The 17,914-nt window shown below is 46.8% G+C and overlaps 5 protein-coding genes across 5 annotated transcripts; 3 read left to right on the top strand and 2 right to left on the bottom strand.

The window, feature by feature from the left end:
- Positions 1 to 356: 356 nt before the first annotated feature.
- On the top strand, positions 357 to 8,346 carry N7469_000914 (type I polyketide synthase; the record flags this gene model as incomplete). Its single annotated transcript, XM_056639834.1, has 6 exons — positions 357 to 1,108; positions 1,174 to 2,291; positions 2,355 to 2,837; positions 2,912 to 7,017; positions 7,070 to 7,390; positions 7,444 to 8,346. 6 exons carry the CDS (start codon positions 357 to 359, stop codon positions 8,344 to 8,346), a joined length of 7,683 nt encoding a protein of 2,560 aa, XP_056505591.1.
- Positions 8,347 to 9,687: 1,341 nt separating this feature from the next.
- Positions 9,688 to 10,164, bottom strand: N7469_000915 (uncharacterized protein; the record flags this gene model as incomplete). The annotated part of the gene is made up of 1 exon (XM_056639835.1): positions 9,688 to 10,164. The coding sequence occupies one exon, from the start codon at positions 10,162 to 10,164 to the stop codon at positions 9,688 to 9,690; it is 477 nt and encodes a 158-aa protein (XP_056505592.1).
- A 1,947-nt stretch (positions 10,165 to 12,111) lies between these two features.
- N7469_000916 (uncharacterized protein) lies at positions 12,112 to 13,394 on the top strand (the record flags this gene model as incomplete). Its single annotated transcript, XM_056639836.1, has 4 exons — positions 12,112 to 12,276; positions 12,387 to 12,759; positions 12,824 to 12,941; positions 13,004 to 13,394. The coding sequence occupies 4 exons, from the start codon at positions 12,112 to 12,114 to the stop codon at positions 13,392 to 13,394; spliced, it is 1,047 nt and encodes a 348-aa protein (XP_056505593.1).
- A 1,365-nt stretch (positions 13,395 to 14,759) lies between these two features.
- On the top strand, positions 14,760 to 16,435 carry N7469_000917 (sugar porter family MFS transporter; the record flags this gene model as incomplete). Its single annotated transcript, XM_056639837.1, is given in 3 exon segments — positions 14,760 to 14,838; positions 14,853 to 16,042; positions 16,103 to 16,435. The coding sequence occupies 3 exon segments, from the start codon at positions 14,760 to 14,762 to the stop codon at positions 16,433 to 16,435; spliced, it is 1,602 nt and encodes a 533-aa protein (XP_056505594.1).
- A 420-nt stretch (positions 16,436 to 16,855) lies between these two features.
- On the bottom strand, positions 16,856 to 17,657 carry N7469_000918 (RlpA-like double-psi beta-barrel domain-containing protein; the record flags this gene model as incomplete). Its single annotated transcript, XM_056639838.1, has 2 exons — positions 16,856 to 17,234; positions 17,290 to 17,657. The coding sequence occupies 2 exons, from the start codon at positions 17,655 to 17,657 to the stop codon at positions 16,856 to 16,858; spliced, it is 747 nt and encodes a 248-aa protein (XP_056505595.1).
- Positions 17,658 to 17,914: the final 257 nt, after the last annotated feature.

The following is a 17,914-nucleotide window of genomic DNA, read 5'->3' on the forward strand; positions in this document are numbered from 1 at the left end:
CTGGAGAGCCTCTGTGGGCCATTGATCTACAGTCATGCACTTGATCGTTATGCAAGGGCGACATTTACCTCTCCATAAACAAGCCCTATCTGGACCAGCCTTCCTGCGATGGCCCATTCTGCCTTTAGTGTCGTGTGTCGCCACATACTACATTGTGCAAAGACTCATGGCTTCCCTGTGAACATACTATTTGCACTCTTTCAAACCCTCCGACTCAATATTCGCCCACTTGTTGCCACTCTTTTCTACCCTTCCCTTTCTTTTTTGTTGTGAAAAGTTTCGTGCTGTACTCTGCAGTACTGGAGGATACATAGTTTCATCTTCGAACCGTCGAAGGCAATCTAACCAACGTCAAGATGCATCTTGAGCCAATAAACGGATCGGGTACACCGGTGCCCGATCCATCTATCAATCAGCCACGGGTAGAGCGGGCAGAAGAGGAGACCGCTAGAGATGCGCCGAAAAAGATGGCCATTATTGGTATGTCGTGTCGACTACCAGGAGAGGTGACGACACCGGACGAGTTATGGGAGCTTTGCTCGCGAGCTCGAAGCGCATGGTCACCCATGCCAAAGAGCCGATTCAACGCCGAAGCATTCTACCACCCGAATCAAGATCGTCCTGGCTCTTTCAACCCCACAGGAGCGCATTTCTTACACGAAGACGTCGGTCTATTCGATGCTCCATTCTTTAACATTACCCTGCAAGAGGCGCGGTCTATGGATCCGCAACATCGAATCATGTTAGAGTGTGTGTATGAAGCGTTGGAAAATGCTGGTATCTCGAATCACTCTGTTACTGGGAAGGATATTGGTGTTTTTGCAGGTGCTTCGTTTCCCGATTACGAGGTCAATAATACGAAGGATGCGGAGTCAATTCCCATGTACGACTCGACTGGAACATCGGTTGCGTTGCAGTCGAATCGGATTTCTTATTACTTCAATCTTCATGGACCGAGTATCACGGTGGACACAGCGTGTTCATCGAGTTTGACAGCTTTGCATTTGGCCGCTCAAAGTATTCGAAATGGGGAATGCTCAATGGCTGTTGTTGGAGGGTGTCATTTGAATTTGGTTCCGGAGATGTTCATATCAATGACAAGATCGAGGTATGGCTGGTTTACGGAATTCGCAGAATTGTCGCGCTTTCAGATACTGATTGGATGATCTACAGACTTCTCGCCGATTCTGGAAAATCATACGCATTTGATAATCGAGGGACGGGATTCGGCCGAGGAGAGGGAGCAGGATGCATCGTTTTAAAGAGCCTCGAAGATGCTCAAGCGGCCGAAGACGCCATTCGCGGCGTGATTGTCAACACCGGAATCAACCAAGATGGTCGGACGAGGGGTATTGCAATGCCGAATGGAGAAGCCCAGGAGGCATTGATTCGCGCCGTGTATAAAGAAGCGAAGGTGGACCCGGCCAATACCGGATTCGTTGAGGCTCATGGAACTGGAACAAAAGTTGGCGATCCACTGGAAGCTACAGCTTTGAACGCTGTATTTGGTAAAGGGAGGACACCGAAACAGCCTTTACTGATAGGTTCTATCAAGTCGAATATGGGTCATTTAGAAGGATCCAGTGGTATAGTCGCAGTCATTAAAACAGCTTTGATGCTGGAACGCGGATTTGTCCTGCCGAACTGCAACTACAACAAGACCAATGAAGAGATTCCCATGGACCAGTGGAACATGAAGGTGGGATATGCATTACGAGAGTGGCTATATGATCTACATGCTAACTTCGAACAGGTTCCGAAAAAGTTGCAACCTTGGCCTCGGGGTAAAAACTACGCGAGCGTGAACAATTTTGGCTTTGGCGGGACCAATGCCCACGTTATAATGGAGCGTGCTCCTCGTCATCAAGGTGAAGGAGCGGAAAACACAGATCCCCTAAAGAGAAAGGTTTTCGTTGCATCTGGTAATGATAAGAAGGCAGCTCTGGATACAATCAAGCAACTGGCGACTTACATGGATTTGAACCCGGTCATCTTCAACGATAGCTTGATGGATAACCTGGCCTATACACTCGGACAAAGACGAAGCTTCCATCCATGGCGTGTTGCCGTGGCCTCGTCTCACAATTCCGATCTAAGTGCTTCCTGGGCGAAAATTCCCGAGCCAGTTCGCTCAATGCGCGAGCCATCTATCGGATTTGTATTTACAGGACAAGGTGCTCAATGGCATGGAATGGGCAAAGAACTGTTGGCGACTTATCCCATCTTCCGGAGAACGATGGAGGATGTCGATACTTGTTTGAAGACTCTTGGATCTACCTTCTCTATAATCGGTATGTTCATCTGAATCTTCACATGTAGGGTATAGGTTTCAGCTGTCTGACTTTGCTTTCCAGATGAGCTTCTCCTTGAAGATGCAACTGCAAGCAGGATATCCGCCGCTTATATGAGTCAGCCAGCATGTACAGCAGTTCAATTGGCGCTGGTGGACTTGCTATCATCTTGGGGTATTCACCCTAAGGCGGTTGTGGGCCATTCTAGCGGGGAGATTGCAGCAGCCTATGCAGCAGGAGTGTTGACTCTGGAGGAATGTGTGCGTGTGGCTTACTGCAGAGGTGTAGCCGCCAATATCGTTGCAAACGACGATTCGGTTCAAGGAGCCATGCTGGCTGTTGGTGCCAACGCCCGAGATATTCAGCAAATATTGGACGCGATTCGAGGAAAGCGTGCAGTGATCGCATGCGAGAACAGTCCTACCAGTGTCACACTTTCTGGAGACAAAGATGTTATTTCGAATCTACAAGTTGCCTTAGACAAGGAAGGAATATTCACTCGAATGCTTCACGTCGACGTCGCATATCACTCGCATCATATGCAACGTGTGTCTCAACAATATCGATCATTGCTTGGAAAAATCGCCCCCGGCCGTCTCGCGTCTCATTCCACTCTACAGTATATGGAAAGCTCGTGCCAGGAAGTATGCTCGATGTATCTTACTGGGTTGAGAACCTTGTCTCTCGTGTGGAATTTGTGAAGGGTGTTCAGAGTTTGCTTGACATCGAAGAACCAACAGGACAGATTGATACGCTGGTCGAAATCGGTCCTCATCCTGCCTTACAAACGCCTACAAAAGATATTGTGAATACCCATGCTCCGACCCGAAGCATGCAGTTTGGACATACTCTCAAGCGAAAGACGGATGCCATAGAAGCCGTTCAACAACTTGCCATCTCCCTCTTTACCTCTGGCATGATGACACTCAACTTCCAAGAAATCAATTTTCCTAATCTCAGCACCAGTCAGCGGAAGCCCGCTCTTTTGACAAACCTGCCCAAGTACCCTTGGAACCATAGCGAGAAGTACTGGATCAATGCAAGGCTATGCGACAATCTCTACCGGCCCCAATTCGCTCGAAATGACATTCTTGGGAAGCTTTGCATCGAGAATATCGACTTTGAGCCTCGATGGAGGAATATAATTCGCGCGGACGACCACCCATGGATTCGACAACATCGTGTTCATGACAGCAACATTTATCCCATGACTGGTTTCCTTGCGATGGCTATGGAGGCAATCTCCCAACAAGCACAATTACATAACCTTGTCCCCGGAAAGATTGACCTCCGTGATATCTTCATTAGCCGCGTTCTTGCGATTCCGGACACTGCCACGGTTGAAACAATGCTCAGCCTCAGGCCCGTACGATCGGACGCTCCAGGAAGGGCTATTCTCGGTTGGCACGAGTTCAAAGTCTTTTCTTGGACAGAAGGCAGAGGCTGGGACCAACATGTTAGCGGTTTTGTCATGGTACAGGAATCGAAAGAAGCCAATCCCGTTAGCGGATCCCGCGAAGAGCTAGAGTTGACACGGAAGTTGCAAGATACGATCCAAGCCATCAACAGCTCTTGCAATGTGACGGTAGAAACGGAAAGCCTGTATAAGGATATCTCCGGCAGTGGAATTCACTACGGTCCGATTTTCCAAGGCCTGAAGAATATTTCTGCTTCTTCACAACAAGCCGTTGCTACCGTTGACATCCCAAATACAAAGGAGTGCATGCCCAACGAACATGAGACCAACTGCATTATCCACCCGGTTACGCTCGACCTCTGCTCCCAGACCATGTGGATTCTGCAGGGATTTGGGCAGCCAGGGCAACATGTGGCGGCTGTTCCTTCGCATGTCAAACACGTTTCTGTATCATTGAAACACCCACTTTGTTCCGGTTCGACACTACAGCTATATGGCACTCAACTACAAGCAGAATCAGCCAGCAAGGCTCCAACGAACCGAATCTTTGCTACCCACTCAGACGACCCTTCAAAGGTTGCCGTCGAAATAAGTGGCCTTACCTTAGTGCCTATTTCCAATGATATGAAGGGTTCGAAGGATAACAGCCCCAGCCAGATCTGCTACAAACTTCACTGGGAGCCTTGTTTCGAATTCCTCTCCGAGGATACTTATCTTCAACTCCCACGACCCGATGTTGATGATGATGGAAAGGGCAGCCAGAGAATGTATCAGCTCGACCGAGTTGCAGAAAATTGGCTACGACGCATGCTTCGTGCCGTCCCGGAAGATCAGGTTGCAGCTCTTCCTCACCACCAACAGAGATTCTATCGCTGGGCTCAACAGACATGCAAAGATGCAAAAGAGTCCGAAGATCTATCCGAAGAAATTATAAATCAGACACGAAAATCTAATGGTGCTGGTGCATTTAACTGCAAAGTCGGAGAGATGCTTCCAAATATTCTTCGGGGAGAAGCTGACGCCCTTACTGTCATGCTTGAAGATGACCTTCTCAGTAGATACTACGAGGATCTCGATGGTCTCCGAGAGGCCTATGCGAATGCGTCAATTTGCATAGACAAGATGGCTCATCAGAACTGCGATATGAACATTTTGGAGATTGGAGCTGGAACCGGAGGAGCTACTCTACCTATCTTGAAGAGCCTAGGTGGAAATGAACCTGGATCGACCCCGAGATTCGGTCACTATACCTATACGGATATATCCCCTGGCTTCTTCGAGAAAGCGAAAACCAAATTCGAGGATTGGGGACATCTCTTGACGTATCAAACATTGGATGTTTCTGCTGATCCTGTTGGCCAAGGCTTCGAACTCGGGTCGTATGATATGGTCATTGCCTGCAATGTTCTACATGCGACTCCCCAGATAAATGAGACCATGGCCAATATTCGATCATTGTTGAAACCCGGTGGTAAAGTCATGCTGATTGAAGAGACTGCGTCCAAGCCCCGTCATTTTCCCTTCGCGCTTTTGCCCGGATGGTGGCTAGCTAGCGATGAAGTCCGTCCGGATGGACCTCTTCTCACTCGAGAAGGATGGAATGATGTTATGAAAGCAAATGATTTCTCTGGTGTCGATCTTTGCGTGGAAGAATATCCAGGAGCTTCTTTCCAGTCAGGATGCTTGATCATGTCAACCGCCAATGGGCCAGTCGGAGGACCCACGAATCCCGGAGATATATTAATAATTGGATCGGACAACATCGGCAGTCTGTCGCTTTTGAGTCTGGAATCTGGACTGTCTGCTGCCACCGGCGTGAAGCCAACAGTGGTGTCCGACCTGAAATTAGTCGACGTGACTGGAAAATGGTGCATTTTCCTCGGTGGAATGGACCAATCATTACTGTCTCATCTCACACCAGAGAAGTTTCAAGAGTTCCAGCGACTCATGAGTCGCGCTCGCGGCCTCCTATGGACTGTACGCCACACCCTGAGTTATCGCCAGTCTCTTGGTGGTAATATGGCAGTTGGTTTGGCGCGCACTGTTAGATCCGAAACTGGTGTGCCATTTGCCACACTCGATCTTGGAGAGAAGGAGAGCATGTCAGATGCTGACGCTGTTCGTCATGTGTTGGATGTATTTCAAGGTGTATTCTGCAAGAGATCTCAACTGATGCAGAGCGATATGGAGTTTGTCATTCGTGATGGCCACGTTTGCGTTCCTCGTCTGATTGATAACCATCCACTCAATCTGAGTGTTCAACAAGAAACGGCAGATGCACCACCAGCACTGCAGCCATTCAAGCAAGCAGATCGACCTCTCCGACTCACTGCCGGAGATAGCAGGACACTAGATGAAATGTACTTTACCGATGATGACGCTCGCAATGATCCACTTCCGGAAGATTATGTCGAGATCAGAGTGACATGCACTGGCCTGAACTTCCGCGATGTTCTGATGGCAATGGGTCAGCTGCGTGGTGACAAGCTCGGTCAAGAATGCAGTGGTGTTGTCTCGAAGGTTGGTTCAGCCGTCACCAATTTCGCTACAGGAGATCGTGTATGTGCCATGTCTCCAGGGTCACTTGCAACATATACACGTTGCCCAGCATCCTGTGCCTGGGTTATCCCAGATGACATGTCTTTCGAGATTGCTGCTTCAATCCCGGCCGTTTTCTGCACGGCGTACTATTCCCTTGTGGACCTTGGACGACTGTCAGAAGGCGAGAGCGTTCTCATTCATGCTGCGGCCGGTGGTGTCGGTCAAGCCGCCATTATCATTGCACAAAGTATCGGCGCTAAAATATTCGCAACAGTTGGAAGTGTCGATAAGAAGAGATTTTTGATGCAAACATATAATCTGAAAGAAGATCAGATTTTCTTCAGTCGGGATACTTCCTTCGCGGATGGGATTCGCCGTTCTACTGGCGGAGAAGGAGTTGATGTTGCATTGAATTCCCTGAGTGGTGATGCTCTCCAGGCCACTTTCGAATGTATTGCGCCATTTGGTCGATTCATTGAACTTGGAAAGCGAGATATTACATCGAACTCCCGACTGGAAATGTCTCATTTCAATGAAAACGTTTCGTTTGCTTCAGTGGATTTGGGTATCGTGAGAGAGAAGCGACCGAAACTGCTAAAGCGTCTGTTCCGCAACTCTTTCCAAATTTTCGGCGACGCTAGAGCATACTCACGATGGCCTGTCACGACGCTTCCAATCTCTGAGTTGGAGGCTGGTTTCCGTGCCCTACAAGGAGGACAAGTCATTGGTAAGATGGTTGTCTCCATCACAGATGACTCCAAGGTTAAGGTGAGACAACGATGATCAATACCCCAAAGATTCAGGCTAATTCAATATATAGGTATATCCGGCACGCAAGGAAGAAAAGCTCCTACGATCCGATGCAACTTACATAGTCGTGGGTGGAACGAGCGGAATTGGTCTCGACATCGCTAGTTGGATGCCGGAGAAGGGTGCTCGCCACATTGTTCTAGTATCTCGAAGCGGTGTTACAACTGAGCTGGCTCAGACTACCGTTTCAGATCTTGAGAAGATGGGAGTGACGGTTGATGTTTGTCGCTGTGATATCTCGAGTCAGCAAAGCGTCGAGGAAAACCTGTCTCCACTCCTGTCAAAGTTGCCTCCTGCACGAGGTGTTGTATATGGTGCAATGGTCCTGCGGGTAAGTATTGAGCATGATTCATTGGAAATGTCGTTGTACTAACTCGAAATTAGGACATGCTCTTCGAGAAACAAAGCTTCGACGATTACGAGACGGTCATGAAACCTCGAGTACATGGTATCTGGAACTTGCAAACCACTTTGCAGAATCTGGAAAAAGGGAATCTCGATTTCTTCATTACCCTATCTTCCGCAGCCAGTTTTGTCGGAAATATGGGCCAGGCAGCATATGCAGCCAGTGGAACTTTCATGGCAGCACTCGCTCAATACTCGCGAGCCTCAAACATCCCTTGCACGACCATTGATCTACCGGTCGTGCGAGGTATTGGATATTTGTCTGACGATCAGAAACGTGAGCAAATTTCCTCACAGCTTGGAACCGAATCAGTCTGCGCGAGCGAGATCCGCGGACTGGTTGCCGCTGCCATGCGCAAAGAGATGATCGATACATGCGCAGGCCACTGCGTTGTAGGATTTGACGGAGTGAAGAAGTATCCTGCCAGCGAGCAACCATTCTGGGTAAATGATACCAAGCTTTCGCACCTGCTGCGTCTGTCTACACTTGCTGGAGCAGGCAATTTGGCCGACGCTGTGCAATCCAGCACAGAAATATCACCCGCTTCTGCAATCCGTCAGTCTCGCAGTCGTGAGAGTGCACAGGCCGTAACTGTAACTGCCCTGACTCACAAAATCTCAAGCATTCTTATGCGTCCCATCGAGGAGATGGACCCCTTGGCACCGATCTCTGTCTATGGTCTTGACTCACTGGTTGCCATCGAAATCAGAAATTGGATCACCCGGGAACTGGAGGCTAATCTCCAGATTCTCGAGATTCTGACGAGTGACTCTTTACCCGCTCTTGCTGAACATATTTTGAAGAAGTCTGGTATCCTCACGCCGGAAGTGAAGTCGGAATGGGGACTGGATGTGGCTGAGGTACGGAATGGCGTTGAGTGATATTGTATTTGTATTTGTATCCTTGACTTTTCTGTATTTGATTTGTTATATTCGCACAAATCAAATTTTTCGTATATCCAAAGAACTTCTAAGTAACAGGCAGGTATTACACAGTAATTCAAACCTTTCCTATTGTTTTGTCTACACCAGGTCCTTCGATATTTTCTCTATAAGTTTTGCAACGACAGGAACCTCCCTTTGTTTTATCTCCATTTTCTATTCCATCAACCGAAATACTATATACAAGAATTCTCAACATTCTTTGCCAGAATAGAAATACAACCTTGCCTTCTATTGGAATAGAGGTAGACGTCCTCAACGCCCGCGAGGACCATGCCGGCTATGGGTTCGGAATGGGCCTGCACACGCAGATGTTTTGACGATTGCAAATTTTGCGCAGGCTTTGATCTTCAAGACCGCTCTCGACGGACTCCTCAAGTATTTTTATAGCGGTACCAAAGTTTGCAGTTTCGTCGAATGTAAATTGGGCACTCGGGAATGCCCAATTCGTAGATGCTCCGCGAAATCTGTGGCGGCCGCTGAGTTGGCTGGTTGAATTATATACAGCAACAACACTGCGAAGAAACTCGAGCATTCATTCGAAGAGATTGGTAAATGCCATCTTTTTTAAACCCCGAATAGTTACTAAAAACTAACTTAGCCAATCATTTCTTTTCCTAGCTGCATGCTAATCTCTCAAGACCGCCACGCAAATCATATCACTCTGGTGGAAGAAGGACGATATCCAGGACTATGTTGACCATCTACACAATCCATCTTTCTGACAAAATCCCCGGTCTAGATATAGATACATGAGTACGGCTCTTTCGCAACCTATCTCATGCCTTCAATCTCAGAGTACTCGCAAAGACTGTGGTATATCGTTCAATCCTCTTCCGATATGACATTCACCACAAGTCCGTTGATTGCCAAATATCCTGGAAAATGTATAGAGCCTGACTGACCAGACCATGTTGACATAGGAAGCTAATTTTGTACTACCCACCCTTATACTTTTCCACTTCAGGTGCTGTTTTTCTCATCGCTGCAATGTATTCATACTCTTTTTCATAGGGCATAGTACCATTCCGTCTTATGGAATTGTATTTTGTGTTATCAAATATGCCATGGTTCAATTCCTCCAAGTAAAAGACGGGAATAAGTTGAGCTTCCAGGATTTGGCTATAAATCGCCCGCAATGAACTATACAGATAAATACTGCCATTCAAAGAACACAAAAAAGTGTCAAGCAAACTTAATTGGCCAATCATCTAGTAATAGGGCTTCATTTGATGACAGAACTAGAATACATAAAGCTCTACTCAGCAGAGACAGAGACGCTTAGAAAACATTCGATGGAGCTGTACGCTGAGTGCAATCAAATGGCTCATCAACGAACCAAGTGTTATGCTGCGAGTCATAGACAATGGGATAACTCGATTTCTGGCCGCAGAGTCTGTCGATTTGCGAGCGGTTACCAGAGCTGATGGTAAACCAGTAGAGATTGGTATCATGGCTGATTTTCTCGCACTTGTAGAAATATCCAATGAGACCCTCGCCAAACACGTCGCTGCGGAAGTCAACAGAAAGCTTCTTGTTCAGGTTGATATTTTCGCAGTCCTCTCGCATGCCCTCCACGCTCGTGACATCCGCTTGTTTCGTGGTATATCCCTTGGCCGTGTGGGTTCCGTTGGCAGACCAAGTGAACATGGGTAGTTGGACCGATTCCGCAATTTGAGTGAGTAGAAGACTGTTTGCTGTTCCCATAGCGGAGCATTCAGTTGCTGCAGCCAGGAGACTCAGTGCTCCGAGCAGCATTCCTTGTGGGGAAAAGAGAGAAGTTCTCATTGTGTAGAGTTCGATTATAGAAATGAATGATGAGGTGGTAGATTCGAGAACGAATTCATATTCTGGGGGCAATTGATGGCTTTATAAATTCTCCAGAAATTAGTTCCACTTCATTGCTACGTTTCTGAATTTCCTGATGAAGGTTAGAGAGAGGTCTTCACGATGATGTAACTAAGTCTAAATGCTGGAAATGGACCGCATACGCGCGGTTGTGCTCCCTCGAAATGAAATTGTGGGTTCTCCCAAACGATCGGCCATAAATTCATCTTTCTGATTGGCGACTCGACATTTGCGCTTGGACTTACTCCATTTTTACTCCGCGATTCCCCAGGTTTTCGTGAGGGTATTTGAATATCTAAATATTAGCCTGCATGCTAGACGTTGTATGACCTTTTGAAAACATCCAATTCCCTAATACCGTGGTAAGTTTTAAAGATTCATCTATTTCTCTGCTGCTTTTTCTCCTTCCTTTTAGTGTATTGTGGAAACGAAGCTGGGATTATAGACACCTCGCCAGCCTTTGAGATTTTCAATCTTAATTTCGCAAGACATCAAACCTGGTTACAACCAACCACTCCTCTTGAGATATTTAGACATTTCAATTTTTTTTTTTTTTGATAAAGAAGTCGAGCGCCCGATCATCTGGCGATTGCATACATACCGACCACTTTTAAAGTGTCCTTGTCTCTCAAAGTTTCCCTCTTTTTCTTGGTTCCGTCTCTGCGTCACACGTGGAAAATGAGCGATGATTTGAAAAATTACTACAATCAATCCAGATCGAGCGGTTCTCCGGTACAGGCTGGAATGCAGAGGATTCAACTCCACGTGAACCATTGTGGGACCGATTTGATCGTTGGAACTAGTCTCCACCAGTCAGTCGAGACAGATTGAGACATCGAGATTGAATCGATTCAATCGTGGCTATAAGCAAACCGCGGTCCATGATCTACAAATTATCCACTATATTCCGGCATCGAAAATGTCCATGTTTGAGCAATTCAAGACCGAGAAACCTGCCTCGTCGCATATCGATTAAACGAAACGAAGAAGAAAACCGTACGATGATTTCCTGGGCTACCGCAAGGCACTCCTTAGTTATATCGGATCTTGACACCTGGTATTTAAAACCAGGCCATTATCGACAGGCTATAGGTGGCAAAGTCTACCTCTTCTTCTTACTGAGCTGAGACTGACTTGACTCAGGAAGACCTGACCCATCGCTTATATGACTTCCATACTTATTCAGGGATGGTGCCCGGCTCATTGATTGTCGGCTTATGTAGGAGGGCGAACTGTCCATTCCCTGACAAAATTCCTAAGAAACCTGTTCTTCACGCGAGACGAATTTGACTTTAGCCTATGATAGGATAGATCAATCCCGGCCAAACGAATAGGTAAAAAACCAAAGGTTGGGGTGGAATCAACTCAATCTTAGCCTTAACCAAGATACTTTAAATCAATACATGAACGCTTAGGGTATTTGTCCGCGACTAGCGAAGTAAAACAGTCTGTGCGACCGGTGTATCCCTAGAGACACCCGACAGATCCAAGGTCTAAAAAAGCCAATCAGCATTTCAACCATTATCAAAGCCCCCTGGCCAAAGAGAATAAGCTTCTACGAAAAGCCCGTGACTCGAGAACTGCCCGATGCGGTCTCTTATCGCGTGGACTATACGCAAGAGGCAAAATGCGGAGACCTCCGAAAAACCCTAATCAACACTGAAATCCATTATTCGAACTGGTGATAATGGATATAAGGAGACCGTGGAGATCTCCGATGGTCGAGATCTTTTATCTCATCCTCAATGATAGCGAAATGATATGATTTTCGGGCATATAGGTCTCGGATTCATGGGTTGATTTTTTTTTTTCCCCCCGGTTTTGGGTTATGCTGGCATGTTCTAATGCAGCATCATCATGGCTCTGTCGCGCAGAAACTCGACATATGATTCCGGCCCTCAATTGCTCAGAGATGTTTGGGCATTAACTGCAGTTGCCATTGTGATTCTCATTTTGAGGATCACTGCGAAATTGAGGATTGGGAAGTTTGGCACGGATGATCTGCTCATGACATTTGCGTTGGTCAGCACGAAACCTTTTCTTGTTTACGATTGAGATGATCGCGATGTAAAAAATTGTCGTGTATCTTGATTTTGATCTACTGAGTCACCCTAACTCTTTTTTGAAATCAGTTCCTTGCCTTGGTTGGATCAAGTCTGATTACACAGGCTATCAAAAAGGGATTTGGTCAACCGGCATCAGATGACGACGCGCAGGTCTCGAATATCATTATGTACGACTATCTCTCACAGACATTTTGCCTCGCAGCAGGAACAGTCGGCCGAGTATCTTTCATAGTCTTCATTGTTGGGTTACTTGTTCAAAGGTTGTCAGAGAGGATCATCCTGTGGGTCTTGGCTGCTCTACAGGTGATCGTCAATGGTATGGTCATCATCATCATGTTCGTCCAATGCCCTGGACATGCATCTGCAATTTGGGACCATTCAGGTAAATCAAAATGCTGGGACCTCCGAGTTCAAGAATATTACGGATACTTTCAAGGAGGTAGGCCTTTCTGATCTTCAAAATGGGAAATTGGTCAGTACTAACTTGAAGGATTGTGAAATAGCTTTCAATGCCACCACAGACCTTTACCTCGCCGTCTTTTCTACCTACATATTTTGGAGCTTAAACCTAAAACTAAGAGTCAAGCTGGGTCTGGTAGCTTTACTTGGAATGGGAATCTTGTATGTCAAAAGACTAAATTTCACCTATGAAAAAGACGACTAACGAAACAAAACCATCCAAGTGCCATGGCTGCAGCGATAATAAAAACAGTCCAAACCCACGTCCTAGGAACGAGCGATACGGACCCAACTATTGCTACCGTGAACTACGACCGGTGGCTATATATCGAAACATACTTGGTCATAATAACAGCTTCCATTCCCTGTATTCGATCTCTCTTTCGCTCGATGGGTAGTCGAAAAATCAGCAGTGGAAATACCCATGAACTCAACTCTCGCTGTGCGACTAGCTCTACGCGCAACACTCGAACAAGAAGACGCGATTCTTCTACTGACGGAAAAAGAATAATAAATGTATCTGAGGATTTTGCGAGTAATGACGATTTCCCCAATCCCCATGATGAAGTTCCCGGATCTCGGCAGTCAAGGGAATCAGTGGCCATGTGTGTATGAAGTTTTGGATCTTACTTTACTCCTTTATTACGACTATACCCCAGATAATAATATACGCAGATACAAGATACGTGCTGTCTGCGTTTTTTTCAGGAAATGGAATATAAACTATATAATACGCGACCGAAGTAATGAAGTGTTTTCCGCGGGAAATTTGTATTCGATCAAATTGATATTCGAACGTTAGCATTTAAATTTTATGAACAAACCTGAACAAAGAGGAATCAATCAATCGTAATGTATGAACTTCCCAGACTGGACACGAGCTTATATCCGAATTTCCATACATTTGATGATTGTTGTCTTTTCATCTTCCTCCTCTTTTCCAACTGCCGATATCAAAGTTCTATTGAAAGAATCAACCCACTCCCACCCCGAATCCGATCTCCAAGTCGAATTCGATCATGCAGGGTAAACTGGTAAACTCGGCAGAGGTCCGCGGTATTCGAGGTCCAATGGCGGCAGTTCGAAACCAATTAGTCTCGTCTGAGGTGACTACATTACCTCAAAAAGCCATTGTTATGTGATAATCGCCTAATAATGGTGGAGCCGGCAAATGACATTCTTGCCGTCGACGGCAATTGAACACTTAGGGTATGATTAGTGGATTGATCGGCACGAAGAGATGGGTTCTCGAGTTTCTTGTCCACAAAATAGAATACTCGAACATGATAAATATACGGGGGATGATGCGGTGGAAAACAAAAACATGCACGCAGAGAAAAGGGATCTCCCATCTTTTAAAAGAACCGAAGATATCAAACCCGAGTGGGCCGACGGACGGACACAATCCCAAAAAATTCCATGAATCACAGAGCTCCCCCTTAAACCCCCGACCACCCGAGAGGCGTAAATTGGTCCGTGTCATGCCTGCCAAGTAGAACTGATTAGGCTCGCAGGGCCAAAGGACCTGAGACCATATATTAACCATTCTAGGCATTATGGGATACGCTGAGTGGACGGAAAATTGAGACTCCAGATTATGGGTCCTTCTCCCCACAGCCTATCCCCGCGCGTCTCTCCCCGCTGAATTTCCCCAATTCGCCCCAGACTCTGCCCCAGTCTACTTTGTAATTGTGATCAGGGCACGGGCGAAAAGTGCCACTAGATTGTGGTGATGCTTAGCATTAGCCGAAGCCGTCATTCGGGTGTCCACTGATACCGTTGCAGAGAATGGAAGCCGATCCGAATATAAAAGAGGATCCCCCTTGGTAGTAACCTCCTGCCTTTTTCTTTCTTTCTTTTTTTTTGCCAATTGACGAGGAGATTCGGACAAGCTTGGCTTATTGTTTCTCCCCGCAATTTCATCTTTTTCTTCTAGCCAAAATAACCAGAGTAGAAGGTGTTTTCTACTGAGCCGTTATCATGGGGCAGGGTCGCTTTATGAAGAACTACCGGGTGTATATCCTCACCTCGGTGGCCTATCTGGGCTCCCTACTTTTCGGTATGTATTTGAAGATGCATTCATCTATGATACTGGGACTTGCTCATTGACACGCGACGGGTTAGGATATGACACTGGTGTAATGGGCTCAGTCCTGGCCCTTGATAGTTTCAAGAAGGACTTCGGTCTACCAGTCGGATCAGGTGGATTTGCCGACAGCGAGAATGCATCTATTTCTTCGAATGTGGTGAGTCTGCTGACGGCAGGCTGCTTCTTCGGGTCGATTTTTGCCGCATATATCAACGATCGCATTGGTCGTCGCTACTCACTTATGTTATTTTCTTTGGTTTTCCTCGTCGGTGCAGCTGTCCAGGTTGGGGCTCACCATCAGATCGGTACTATCTACGCAGGTCGTGTCGTGGCTGGCCTGGGAATTGGTGGCATGTCTAGTATCACCCCTGTATTCGTTAGCGAGAATGCTCCTCCCGAACAGCGAGGCCGAATTGCGGGTCTCTTCCAGGAATTCCTGGTCATTGGAAGTACCTTTGCTTACTGGCTTGATTATGGAGTGGCCCTGCACATCCCTGAGGGTACTAGCCAGTGGCGGATCCCTGTTGCTATTCAGCTTGTGCCGGGAGGTCTGATGCTGATCGGATTGTTCTTCCTGAAGGAATCTCCTCGTTGGCTCATGAAGCAGGGTCGCCAGGAGGAGGCTCTCAATTCTCTGGCTTATATTCGCAATGAGAGTGAAGACAATGAGGATGTTCTCAGAGAGATTGCTGAGATCCGCGCTGCTATCGAGGAAGAGACTGCTTCGACGGAGGGCGTGACTTGGAAAGAATGTCTACAGAAGAGTAACCGATACCGTTTCTTGATTGCTTTTGTCATGATGTTCTGGCAACAATTTTCTGGCACCAACAGTATTGGATATTACGCTCCGCAGATCTTTGCATCTGTTGGTATCAATGCTACAAACACATCACTCTTTGCTACCGGTATCTATGGAACAGTCAAGGTCGTTGCAACTGCGATCTTCCTTTTGATCGGTATTGATCGATGGGGTCGCAAGTACAGTATGATGGGTGGTGCTGCTTGGATGGCCGTCATGATGTTTATCATTGGTGCTGTTCTAGCTACCAACCCTCCCAATCCTGACTCTTCCTCGGTATCATCTGCTTCCATTGCCATGGTGACTATGATCTACCTCTATGTCATCGGCTACTCTTTCTCATGGGGACCTACTCCCTGGGTTTATCTCGGCGAGGTAAGTGACCCTTAGCATCTTTCATTTCACTCGGAGATAGCTTTACTAATCCTCATATAGATCTTCCCTACCCGCCTCCGTTCTTATGGTGTCGGTCTCGGATCTGCCACGCAGTGGCTCTTCAACTTCGTGATCACCGAGATCACCCCGCGTGCCATCAATTCAATCCACTGGAAGACATTCATTATGTTCGGTTGCTTCTGCACTGGCATGGGCGTTTTCGTCACCTTCTTCGTGAAGGAAACCAAGGGCAAGACCTTGGAAGAGATGGATCTTGTCTTCGGCTCAATTGATGAAGCGCAGAGACGCGCTGATGTGGAGGCAACTTTGCACAAGAACAACTTTGAGCACGCAGAACACCAAGAGGAGCGCCAGGGCTCTTCCAGCCGATGATTGGAGAGACCATGATAATCTCTCCAATCATCCTGGATACTGTGAATTTAGCGCTTGATGATTGACTTTGATGATAAGAACCTCTACGGCAAATATAGATTCCCCGGGTCATAAGTTAGAGGCATTGTATACAGACTGAACATGGCATGCACTTTTTATGAAGAATTCACATTTCTTTTCAAGTAATCGTTATTTTAAACATCATTGAGCCCTCAGGTTTTGACTAGATCACCATTAGCTAAGTACTCGTAGTTGTGGTCTCAGTAATAAGTGCTACGTAGTACCTAGTATGAAAAAGGAGTGAGAGGAGCATTTCAGATTTTCACAATATAACATTGAAACTGAAGCTAGAAGCATTATGTGGGAATTTCGCAAGTAATTCGTACAGATACATTTCATATTCATAAGGGTAGTCCAATTTCACGACACCGTGACAGGGGCTTCCTCGAGCCATGACCACTCCATCAAGACTCGACCCTGATCAAGTTCAGCCACCTTCTCAAACACTGCCTCGGTCACATCCAGATCCGTCTCTTTACAGCCGACACAGCGGTCGACAACCTTGACATCAACACTCTTTCCATTTCGTCGCAGTCTCAATTTCATCCCACAAAGCGGATTCTCGTTGGGGTTTGAGCCTGTGGAAGCGGCGTCAAAGAGGACATGCGAGACCGCGCAGATTAAATCGGAGTCGGAATTTGTGTAACCACATGAGCCGAGGGCTGGGTTATAGTACGTGAGATCTCCTTCATATGGACCGCCATGGGAACTTGGTAGCGGGAGATTTGAACTGGAGTTTCTACGAGAGTTGTTAGCTTGTTGATCAGTGTTCAAGATTAGGTTAGATAACTTACTTTTTGCCCACTGTGAGTCCCACGGACAGTCCTATGATCAAGGCGAGGAGAAGAACAATGACAATAGCACCGATGATTAAAACTCTGCGCTTCTTTCTCTGTGATGCATATCGATACCAATCCAGACATAAAAGAGCACCCAGGTCCGCACCGAGGCTTCCTGGCTTTCGCTTGTCTCTGGTTACGTTGGCGCTCGACTCGGTATTAGGGACTGAAGCGTCCCACGGCAATGGTTTGCGCTTGGGTATAGGCTCTCGGCATACACTTCCATTTAGACCATGTGATTTTGGAGGCTCAGATATTGGTGACACGGGAGATTCAACGTCTGCAGCGGAATCATGGAGGTGCTTCTCTGTTTGGGTGTCCATAGCGCCGACAATTCATATCGAGAATCAAGCGGTGATCGACGGTGGAGCTGGCGGAACAGATGAATAGCAACAGCCAAGAACCAGACAATTCCTGATTCTATCTAACCGTCGATATGAACATTGGCATTCAACATTAAAAGATACAGTGGAGGAGAGTGGGGAGAAAAGAGGAGAAACCGAGCAGAGTGGGACGGGCCGTTTTGCAATTTTTCAGGGGGAAGTTCGACTCAATCGAGTTAGACGATTCTATCGGGTTA

The sequence above is a fragment of the Penicillium citrinum genome (genome assembly GCF_028827155.1).
Source record: "Penicillium citrinum strain IBT 23319 chromosome Unknown utg000001l:1.0-4955037.0:1.0-4956770.0, whole genome shotgun sequence".
In the NCBI taxonomy this organism is placed as follows: Eukaryota; Fungi; Ascomycota; class Eurotiomycetes; order Eurotiales; family Aspergillaceae; genus Penicillium; species Penicillium citrinum.